Below are 12211 nucleotides of genomic sequence, written 5' to 3' on the forward strand. Positions count from 1 at the left end.
CAAAGTCTACCTGAAAGAGGTGCTACCTCTCCCATACACCATAAATGCAAGTTGTCAACTAAAACCAAATCAAAAGCAGTAATTTTTGGAATAGGAGTGAACCATTGTAAGTAGCGTTTGATTTCTTTTTAATGGAATTTGAAAGTATAACGCTGAGTATTAGTGAAAGCTATTCTGCAGTAGAGTGCACTGTTTGGATTTGCAGAAAATCAAAACAAATGGTGATTAGTCTATAAAATAAATATTCTTAGGTTGATGCGGAGTGCAGTTGGGTAACGCTGTTTATTCCTCAGTTGGGTTGAGCAAGATCATTTCCATCTGAACAATAGATTTACACTTTTAACTTGTTCCCAGTTTGCATTAATGGCTCATTAGGCATTTGTGCGTAAAGACTTATATTCAGGTTCTGCTTTCTCATCTGAAACCAAAAAATTCCAGAGATCACAGCGGGTCAGGCAGCATCCACGGAGAGAAAGCAAGCTAATGTTTTCAGTCTAGATGACTCTTCATCAAAACCCAACTCCTGTTCAAGCTATTTCAAAGCACCTTACAACCAATGATCTACTTTTGAAATGTTTTATTGTTGAAAACAATCGCAGCTATAAGATCCCATAAACAGTAAAGACCAGACCATCTGTCCTCAGGATGTTGATTGAGGGACAAATATTGCCTTCAGGACCTTAAAGAGAGCTGTGGTTTTCTTCTTAAAAGTAGTATCCCTACACCTGGACTGAGAGACCTGGGTCCACTGCTTTTTGTCATTTATATAAATGATTTGGATGTGAGCATAGGAGGTATGGTTAGTAAGTTTGCAGATGGCACCAAAATTGGACATGCTGTGGCCAGTGAAGAAGGTTACATCAGAGTACATTGGGATCTTGATCAGATGGGCCAATGGGCCAAGGAATGGCAGATAGAGTTTAATTTAGATAAATGTGAGCTGCTGCATTTTGGACAGACAAATCAAGGCAGGACTTATACACTTAAGGTTCTGAGGAATGTTGCTGAACAGAGAGACCTTGGAGTGCAGGTTCATAGTTCCTTGAAAGTGGAGTCACTGGTAGATAGGATAATGAAGAAGGTGTTTGGTATGCTTGCCTTTATTCATCAGCGCATTGAGTATAGGAGTTGGGAGGTCATGTTGCGGCTGTATAAGACATTGGTTAAGCCATTTTTGGAATATTGTGTTCAGTTCTGGTCTCCCTGCTATAGTTGTGAAACTTGAAAAGGTTCAGGAAAGATTTACAAGGATGTTGCCAGAGTTGGAGGGTTTGAGTTAGAGGGAGAGGCTGAATAGGTTGGGTCCATTTTCCTTGGAGCATTGGAGCTTGAGGGGTAACCTTTATAGAGGCTTATAAAATCACGAGGGGCATGGATAGGGTAAATAGACAAGGTCTTTTCCCTGGGGTGGGGGAGTCCAAAACTAGAAGGCATAGGTTTAAGGTGAGAGGGGAAAGATTTAAAAGGGACCTAGCTGACAGTGGAGGTGGTGGAGGCTGGTACAGTTACAACATTTAAAAGATAAATGGATGGGTATATGAATAGGAAGGGTTTGGAGGGATTTGGGCTAAATGCTGGCAAATGGGACTGGTTTTATTCAGGATATCTGATCAGCATGGACGAGTTGGGCCGAAGGGTCTGTTTCTGTGCTGTATATCTCTATGACTCTAGGTGCCACTTGCTCCAGGCGTGTGTAATAACATTTTAGAACAGGTTGATTAGAAAAATAGGTTATTTTTTTAAAAAAAATTGCCTTGTGATCTTTTACATCAACCTGAGAAACCAGATAAGGTCTTGTTTTAATATTTGATCTCAAAGTATTGCACTGAGTGTCAATCTGGATTTTGTGCTCAAGTTTCTGGGAAGCATGAACAGAAGTTGCTGGAAAAGCTCAGCAGGTCTGGCCGTATCTGTGGAGAGAAATCAGAGTTAACGTTTCGGGTCAAGTGACCCTTCCTCAGTTCTGAGAAAGTTCCAATGTTAAGTCTGATTTCTCTCCACAGATACTGCCAGACCTGCTGAGTTTTTCCAGCAGTTTCTGGTCTTGATTTACAGCATCTGCAGTTCTTTCAGTTTTCTGGGAAGCGTGTTGAACTCAAGGCCTTGGGACTCAGAAGTGAGAGTGTGCTCCATTCTGAACTTTAAATGGATTAACTTAATGATGACAGCCTAAGGCATCTTCACAAAGTTTAATGAAGACAGCTCCTGGTATGGTTGTAAGAAAACCTCTTTTGTACAAGAAGAAGGTGAGGGATTTCCCTTCCTTCTTTGTGTTTCTAAGTTACTAGAGGGATCCCAGTGCATCCTCTAGCAATAAACAATGATACTTGGTTCTACTACAAAGGCAGGGAGCAGCAGAAGTGGTGTTTGTATTTGTCTGAATGACAGACATATGCAAACACTTACCTAGGCCATATGTCTGGAGTTCTATGTTATTCACACAGTCGCATATTTTGTTTTACACACTTGTGGAGTTATCATCTAAACTCAATTTATGGACTAGTCTACTCAGTACCAAATTAAGTCCATTTAAATTTGAATGGTTCATGTTTGTATTCAACTATCCCTGCTATGAACAGTAATTCTCAATACTGTTTACGACAGATTTGTTAATGCAGCAGTACTTTCTCTGCTGTGAGCTGAACAAGACTGTTCATGGTTTTGGTGTCATTGCTGATCCTGAGATGGCCATCATGCTAAACGGTAAAGTTGCAATAGCTTCAGTGACCTTTAGGGCTGCCCTCTCATTAGAGAGAGATGATTTGGTGGTGAATTTAATTTGAAGGTTACCATGCCTCAGGCAAGGGATGGATTGAGAAGGCAGGATCTTCATAGTAACTTCAACCAGTGCGGTAATTGAATTATCCTGTTAGCATCACTATATAGTCAACTGAACTAACTGGCCCGTTTTATCTTGGAACTGATCACATGTCAGTGCTACCACTGAAACAGCCTCTTTTCACATCTGTAACATCATCTAACTTCACCTTGCTGAAATTCGTCTGTTAAAATCCTTGTTCGTGAAATTCAGTGCCATCCTAGCTGGTTTCCAATCTTCCAGTGTCTCCAAACCTATGTCTGTCCAAAATTCTGACTATGTCCTTTTCATCTCTGTGCTCACTGTTTAATACTGACTTCAATCAAGCAACCCCCCATTTTAAAACTGTTTTCAAATGCCTCTGTGATCTCACTATCTCACTAATCTCCCTCAGTGCTACAACTTTCTAAATTTCTGCACCACTCTGGTTCTAGCTATTTGCTCTGCTACCTTTCTAAGGTCCTGAATACCCACTCACCCTCTGCCACTGAATATCCCTGGACCCACCCTTGAGACTCCCTTTCCCTGCAGTTATCAGACTCTTGATTGGACCTCTTAATGCCCCTGGTGATCTCTCTCTGTGCCTTCTCGACAGCTGTAACACTGTATCCTGCAGTCTGTTCTGTTACCCTGATGCACTTGTACAGTACGATCTGCCTGTAAAGCACATAAGACAACACTTTTCACTGTACCTCAGTACATGTGACAGTAATAAATCAAATCAAATAAAGTCTACTTCTGATCAAATGTTTGCTGACCTGAAACAATAGCCCCTTATCTGGGTTGATGTCAAATTTTGTTTGAGAATTCTCCTGTAAAGCGCATTGATGGCTTACTACATTACATGTGCAATGCAAATGCAATTTGTTTTTGCAAATCTTTATCATGCGTAAGTCACTCTATAGAACATGCTAAATGTGAAGGTGGAGTTACAGTAAGGAATGCAAATTTGCAGATGGAGCTAAGATAGTTACTATAGCATGACAGTCGATGGAGTTAATGTCTAATTATCCAATTGAATGACGAATTGAATGGAAAAGGCTCATGGGCTAAATGATGAACCTTACATCAGTAGCAGATGGATTGTTTCCCCAAATGTGGGGGGGGTGGGAAAGACATGGTAGCAACGTGACTAATGACCCTTAGAGAAACTAAATTAATTATATCTACACAAATTCAATGATCCATCTGTGACTTTCACTGTGTCAATTTTGAGAAAGCATATTTGATCCTCTCAGTACTTCATATGTTTGGTATGGAGTTCAGTGAGGCCATTCTGAAAGTGTTTTTCTGTGCAAAGTTTGATTGTAATTGAGGGATTTTGAACAAAACATTTTGTTACAAAGGTTCCAGATATAAACATTTATTTAGCCACAATAAACATGAGTTTAGGTTGGGACATTGCTTGCAAGGCAGCATTTATTGATCATCTCTAGTTTCCCTGATAACATTAGGTATTGATTTGTTCCTGCAGATAACCTGGTAACACGAGGGATCTGTTCCCATACGGCTAAATGAACAGTGAACACTCTCTAAATTACCTTTCAGCAAGAACTTAACTTCTGTTTGGATTGAATTCCACAGTAGACTAAGACATATAATCTGGGATGGCACTCCAGTGCTATGCTGAGGGTGATGCTGTCCATGCATATCAAAGAACATGAGAGACCCCTTATCACTTTTTTAAGATGAGTTTCTTGTGACCTGAATGACATTGCTTCTAAGACAAAATCACGATAAATCAATAAGAAAGACTTAATTCACTTTTGTAGTGTGATCTTGTTGCAGGTAAACTATAGCCACATTTATCTGTATCATAGCAATTATTACATTCAAATGTAATTACATTTGGAACATTTTTCAGATGTGGTCTGAAGAACAATGTGTTGTTAACACAAGTTTTTTTTTCAACAATTTTTCTATCATTCTTCAGCTCAAAAATGGCCCGAAGTAATCCTCAAGTTCATAATTCTCAAATGCCTGAACCATGCTCATACCTCTATTTTGCTATATTACATATTTGAATAAGTGATGTGTTAAAAAGAGTATGTTTTCCAGAATACAGCTCTCAACAAGCGATGAGGTTGGGTTGGTATCCTGACCTGGGCCCACATCTACTAAAAACCAGGTTGTCTTCCTGTTGCTGCTGTGATGTATTCATTAACCTCACATAATAATCTCATTCATTCATTCATTATTGCTTACTGCGGGTCTGCTGAACAACCACATTTATTGACTGAACCCTAGCAGTTTTACCCTCGAAGCCTAGCAAATTCAACCCTGTTTCACATCTATGTCTTCACCTCTTGGATGGTGAATCCTAAACCAGAAATCCAAGATCCCTACAATTCGGTAACTTGAGATAAGCACTAACTAATAGAAAATATGTCTGTTTATGTATGGCTGCATGGCCATGCTTAAACAGCTGATACAGATCAAAACTTAGTGAGCAATTATGAAGACCACTGGGATTTTCTCCCAAGTTCACTAACTATGTTTTGAATTTAATGAAAACTTATGGGGACCTTTGATCTGATGACAATTTATTTTGTGTTCATGTGTTTAGGAGGATGATGATGGTCCACAGTGCCCTGGGGATTATGATCTGACCATGCAGGACAATGGATTTTTTAATAAGAATGAACCCATCAGGAGTAAAGTCTCAAAGTTGACTGAAAAACTGCGGAAACGTTATCCCACTAACAACTACGGTAAGTGGAAATCACATTCCCCCCCAAATTTTAATTAATGTAATTTTGTTAAACGGATTAAGCTAGTATTCTGAGAGAGAATTAAGGTTGAAGATGCAGAAGGATGCTTATAATAAATCAGTGAACTTCTGTAATGTTGGTTGCATATTTTAAAAATAAAATTACATTATTTCTCTCTCCGGAATACTTTTCTAACTTCCATTCTTCTCCCGCTCTCCCTCTGTCAATCCGTTTATATTTCGTGCTCTCGCGCTCTGGCTGTCCAGCTCTCCGTCATAGCTTGATACAGATGAAGCTGCTCCAGTAGCAGTTGCCAGCAAATCTTCTCTTTGAGTGCAAATTATTAAGGACTTTAACAAATTATGACTTTCTGTTGCAGCTAGAATTCTGTTCTCTAGTGTGATCTTTTAGAAATGACCACACACAGGTTGCTCATTTCAAGTTTTTCAGAGCCTAGTTTTGGTGTTAAACTGTACAACAAAGTACCGTGAAAGGTTTGAACCTAATGCTTTGGCAACATATAAAGGGTATTCTGGAGATATTGCAGCATGAGAACGGAGTAGAAAACCAAAGTCAGCACTATCCTCTGGTTTCATGAACCCCCTCCAATTTGATTCATTCAACCATGCTGGACCTCTAGATCCTTCTACTGATCTCTGAGCTCTCACATCTGTCCTCTTCCTTCTAGTGTTGCTTTAGTTTCCAGATCAGTTTACTTTCCCAATCCTGCCATATTTCAGAAACTCTATGATGAGTTGAATCTTACTTTCAAGTTGCCAGTTATGGAAAAAAAAAAAGCAGTTCATTCGAATCCTTACAGTGCAGATAGAGGCCATTCAGCCCATCGAGTCTGCACTGATCCTCCGAAGTGTATCTCACCCAGACCCACACCCACCCACCCTATCCCTGTAGACCTGCATTTATCATAGGTAAGCTACTTAGCCTGCACATCCCTGGACACTGTAGGTAATTTAGCATGGCCAATCCACTTAACCTGCACATCTTGGACTATGGGAGGAAACTGGAGCACCTGGAGGGACCTCATTCAGACACGGTCAGTTGCCCAACAGTGAAATTGAACCTGGGCCCCAGTGCTGTGAGGCAGCAGTGCTAACCACTGTGCCACCATGCCATCCAGTTTCTTTGTCCAAAGTGCTGCCAATCTAAAAGCAGTGGATTTCAACTAGTGTGACCTCATACAATGGCATGCTGCAGCAGGTGAGTAGTGTGCCATGAAACTTTTGAGAAGCAGCACCAATTTACCTGAGCATCGAGATTGTGTCCATACTTCAAATCTCCTCCAGAACTTTGGTATCTACTATTGAAGGTAGTGTCTGCTGATAGCAGCCATCCCTACCAACTGCACATGCATAAGCCTTCAGAACTGAACATGTATCGACTTCTGATACTGTGTACACCGGTAGTCCCAGGTTTCCCACTAATCCAGCAAATTGCAGTTTATTCTACTTTGCATTTTGCTAAGTTCATATATAGTTAGAAATAGTTGAGTTGAGTAGATTTTGAAAATGTGTCTGTGTTCAAGTCAAAGATATTTTGCTGGTGGATTCAAGGCGTCAATTTTTGACACGTCTTTAGTTTGATGTATGCAGTATGTTGCAAGCTTCGATAGTAAGGCCGGAACCCAGAGTAAATGCAAGTAAATGTGATGTTTGTGAGCTATCAAGTCAGCTGAAAAAGTGAACATAGTGTGGAATTATTTGTCTCATTGAAATGTGCCTTGATACTGAAAAAATTGGGAACCACTGATCTAAAGGACCACTGCTGGTCTTTGCAAATCCTGGGACCTGTCTCAGTTACTATAAACACAGAACTCTTAATACTGTCAAATCCTGTACTACATTACTTGTAAACAATGTCGCCGTTGCATATTGCTACCAACTGCTCCATCACTACACAATGTACTGTCACGTGGTCACCTTTCATGCCAAACCTCTGCATCTAAATACAGTTTGACCAAAATACAATACTGCTTTCCCCTATTCTGTCCAGGAATGTGTATGCCCTACTGATAATGTTAAAAGCCTATGACCCTTAATGCGAGCTGAAGACCTTCGGCCAACTGTTGTGGATCCGACACTTGGAAGAAACCAGAAATCCAGAGTCCCGGAAGAATGTTCTGGGGTATCCCACCATGGTAGTTGGTGAAAGAGGAAAATCTGCCTTCCTTGCACGGTCTGGCTGATGTGGGACTCGAGACCCATAGCAATGTGTTGACTCTTAACTGCCCTCTGAAATGACCCAAGTAAGCGACTTATCAAGGACGATTAAGGATGGGCTGCAAATACTGCCCTTGCCAGCAGCACCGACAGCCCATGAAAGAATCAACAAAACTTTACCGTCCTCCAGAAGTGCTGTTTTCTGCTGTATTCTTGTGGCTTTAGACCTTCTTTTAGTGTGTGAATAGCAACTGATCTCCCCTGAGTTGGATCCCTGCCTGAGTCCCAGCAGTGCACCTGTTTTGAAAAGTACAATTTCAAGTTTTAATAACCTCTTCACATTGCACATTCTGTTCTTTTTATTTTACAGCTCCCAGTCTTGTGAGAGCTTTTTTTTGATGGAGGCTCTGTCTTGTTACTTGGCATCATGATTAAAAATGTTATCAGATTACAATTCATTTCAAGAGGAATCTTTACCACTAGATATCGTTTTAAACTTACTAAGTGCAGCAAGGGCTGCTGGAGCTGAGCCATATCCTTGCTACAGGCAAAGAACTTTAATCTACATATAACCCTCAGTGTCAGACAAAGAAGTCCTAATGGACAGCATAAAAGGAGCTTCACTTTACATCTGGCCACTGCATCTTTGAGCAGTGCTTGCCAGCATAATTTTTTGGTGTCTCTAACCCCATGGTATATCAGTTCTGGAAGTGTTTGATGAAATCAGTAGTGTTCGATGGGGACAGTGTAGACGATGCTTTATGTTCAGTTTAAACGAGTAGAGGGAACTTTATCTGAATCTATTGTCGTGCAATACCATTTGTGGGAACATTTGATGGGAACAGTACAAAGGGAGCTTTACATTGCATCGAACCCCATTCTGTACATGTCCTAGAAGTGTTTGGTGCTGACTCCGGGTGTTTGAAAGTTGTTCTGTACTGCCACAATGTTTTGGAAGATAGAGTTAGCAGAAATAATGGAGCAGTTCAAAAAAATAAGCAATTAGCAGTGACATCCTTTTCATATGTATTAATCACTAATACTGGGATATTTCTCTTCAAGTGGTATGAGCTGATAAATAGTACAGATCTCTGTATGAGCTTGGCTAGGGAGGAAAAGAATGAACATGCATTTCTATTGGACCTTTCATAAATTCAGGATGTCCCAAAGCACTTTACAACTAATTAAAATACTCTTGAAGTGCAATCACTGTTGCAATGTAGGGAGGAGTTGCTAATTTGAATAGGCTGTCCTTTGCCAGACTGCAAACATGTTGAAAATTGGACAATGAAAGAAGAATCAGAAGTTGTAAAGCTTGATTAACAATCCTGCAGACTGAGTTCAGATTCCTCTATGATAGTTTGAGAATTTCGGTGCATTTTCTTTTATATCGGGAAAGCTTGAGTTCTGAGGAAGGGTCACCGGACCTGAAACGTTAACTCTGTTTTTTCCTTCACAGATGCTGCCAGACCTGCTGAGCTTTTCCAGCAACTTTGTTTTTGTTCCTGATCTACAGCATGTTTGGGTACACCCCATTAGGCAGGATCCAGAGTGTGGGATTTGCTTCCTTTTGTTTTCTTCTGCCCTGCTGCTTTGCCTCATTGTACGGTGACTCAGTGTGATTAAGCTTGATGGGCAGTTGCCATGATTTTGAACTGTTGGTACCAAGTTTGTCCCAATCATTAATGTCAATGTTAGTATACTTCAAGGACAACTTCTGAGTGGTTTTAGTATTTTCCTTGCCTTCCTCTAGAATGTTGGTTATTTGTGAGTTTTTTTTAAAAAGGACTTGTACATGAGGTGCTTTTTGACCAACTGGACACCGCGTCCAGTTCATAGGAGTTGATTTTACCAGAGAGTGGCCCGAATGTTTATAGAGATGGCTTCAAGAAAGACACCAGCATTTGTTTGATTGACCTCCTGTTGAATCTGACAGAGACGCTGCTGATGGAATTTCTCTAGCACTCTTTAAGCGTTGGTGATGAATAGTACAGATCTCTGTATAGTACTGGGGAATGGTAATGACACCTACTCTGCACACTTGGAGTTTTGTTGGCTTGGGAGTTTTTGTTGTCAAACACTCATTGTAAATAGTACAGGCTGTCACTTGCCATGAAACCATTCTGCATTTGCAAGGAGACATTTGGATTTTTCACTCAAGACAGTTGCAGTCATAGCATCAGGAAGAGGTTGCAGAATGTGATAACATTTTTTCAACTTTAGATCACAAGGCTCTGTGATTTGACTGAGTCAAATACTTTGGTCATGTTAATGAATATATTAGAGTCCCTGGAGTTGCAGTCAACAACTATTTATTTATTCGTTTTGATTTTATTATCACGTGTACTTGAGTACAGGAGTACAATGAAAAATATACAAGTAGCCATTCTCCAGTGCCATCTTAGAATACAAAAGACAGGATTTTTTAAAAATGCAGAAATAAAATAAACTACCAAAAGAAAAGGAACTGCCCAAATCACTCCCCTGCCTCTGCCGTGATTCCTTGCTGCCACAAAAAAACCCCACAAGATCCATCTACAGTGTGCAAACTCGCAGGTGCACCGAGTCCCTGCATGTCGCTGTGGCCGGAATGCTGCCAGCCACCCAGGCCCATCTATGTCCTGGAGCCACACCACTGCTGCTGTAGTGGTGTTGTCATTCTATGGCACCATCTTGGATTTCCTTGGCATCAAAGTCCATGTTAGGAGATTCCGCTGAAAGATATAGAGCTCAGTGTGTGTACTTCTCAGAGGACTCCCTCAGCCACGGGAGAATGCATACCAGGACTTTCCCTGTTATGGACAGGAGGGAAATAACTCCATAGTTTTAACAACATCTCTTCCTACCAGGTCCTTTTATCCTCCATATCTGCCTTTGGGCCTCAACCTTGAGCTGTTGGATTGCTATTTTGACTTGAATCTTTGGGTTGTTTCACTGCACAGTAAAGCCTGCTTGTTTGTGTTCCAGGCGGTCACATATTTCAGCACTGTTTCTATCGAACTATTCCTCACATGGATTACCAGCTGGACCATAAGACTTTCCAGAGATGCTTGTGTTTTGATTTCGAATCCATCCATGCAGTCTTGTATTTGTCCTTCAAGCAGCCACTCTGAGGGTCTGCGACCTGTTTAGAAGAAGGGTCATTGGACTCGAAACATTAACTCTGCTTTCTGTCCACATGCTGCCAGACCTACTGAGTTTTTTCCAGCAACTCCTGATTTTGTTTCTGATTTCTAGCATCCACGTTTCTTTGGGATTTTTTTTGAAGAAGCTGTTGAAGTTTTCCCTGTGTTCCATCGAGTATTTATCCCTTAATCATCATTAAGACAGATTACCTGATCATTATCACATTGTTGTTTGTAGGAGCTTGCTTTTTGCAAATTGACTGCCACGCTCCACTGCATTGCAATGAAAGCCATATGTTGACATTACTTCATTAATTGTAAGACTCTTGAAATCATCCTGAGATTGTAGATCAGTGCAATGTCTTTCTCTCTGTTGTAATGCAAGGATTATGTTGCTCATAACTGTGCAGAAATCCCAGGAAAATACAATTTTCCTGTCATACAGTGTAAGAGTGACTGCTATTTAGTTTACATGAGAGACCACATAAGTAAGGACTGAGAGCGCTTTGTTTTATCTGCAATTCACTCTGAATGAATTGCAGGCTTCAGATAGTGACTGCTTAAAGAATCACGGGAGTTAGATATTTTAAACAAGCTGACATACTTAGTAAGAGTAGTTCGAATTATAATGCATGAGACAGTAGTGTATACCATTTGAGCCAAGTCAGCCATTGCTCTGATTGTATCTGGCACCACCGTTTAATCTGCTGAATTATGGAAAGTGATTTGACATGAACCGACCCTATAGTTCACTGTTTCAAATTCAGCTGGAACTTCTGTGCAACATATTGTAGGGTGGAAAGGCATCATGTTCTGTGTCACATATCTTGCTGTCCAGCTGACTCTTGCAACTCGGTGTTTGCTGTGTTCCCTCAAATGTCTCCAATCTTTGACATATAACAGGAAGCCATTAAATTCAAGCTCTCTGTATTTTATTCTGTTTCCTAGGATTAAGAAATTTAGTGGTGAAGATGATTAAGCAGGCTTACGGGAGGGGAGTAGAGGTGGAGAGGGATGAGGGAATCTGTGGGTTAAACATCAGGCGTAGAAGGCACTGTTTAGTAGAGTCCACTCTAACCTCCATCTTGGGTATTGTTTCATTGTCTGAAACACCTATTTATGTATAACGTGTTACTCTTGTGATTGTATTTACTGACGAATGTAACATTTTCTTTAATGATAGTGCCGTTTTCCTCTAACTGTGGGTGGCATGGTGGCTTAGTGGTTAGCAGTGCTACCTCACAGCGCCAGGGACCCGGGTTTGATTCCAGCCTTGTGCGACCGTGTGGAGTTTGCACATTCTCCCCGTGTTTGCGTGGGTTTCCTCCGGATGCTGTGGTTTCCTCCCACAGTCCAAAGATGTGTGGATTGGGTACATTG

The 12211-nt window shown here is 40.8% G+C and overlaps 1 protein-coding gene across 3 annotated transcripts in view; it reads left to right on the forward strand.

Annotated features, from left to right (window-relative positions):
• zfyve27 (zinc finger, FYVE domain containing 27) overlaps positions 1 to 12211 on the forward strand; it is a 161547-nt gene that overhangs the window by 82777 nt on the left and 66559 nt on the right. For all 3 annotated transcript variants that reach the window (XM_048609059.1, XM_048609058.1, XM_048609057.1), the window contains one exon: positions 5385 to 5529. In XM_048609059.1, the coding sequence (XP_048465016.1) occupies positions 5385 to 5529 (145 nt within the window). The remainder of the gene's footprint in view (positions 1 to 5384; positions 5530 to 12211) is intronic.

The sequence above is a fragment of the Rhincodon typus genome, chromosome 20 (assembly GCF_021869965.1).
Source record: "Rhincodon typus isolate 14 chromosome 20, sRhiTyp1.1, whole genome shotgun sequence".
Lineage (NCBI taxonomy): Eukaryota > Metazoa > Chordata > Chondrichthyes > Orectolobiformes > Rhincodontidae > Rhincodon > Rhincodon typus.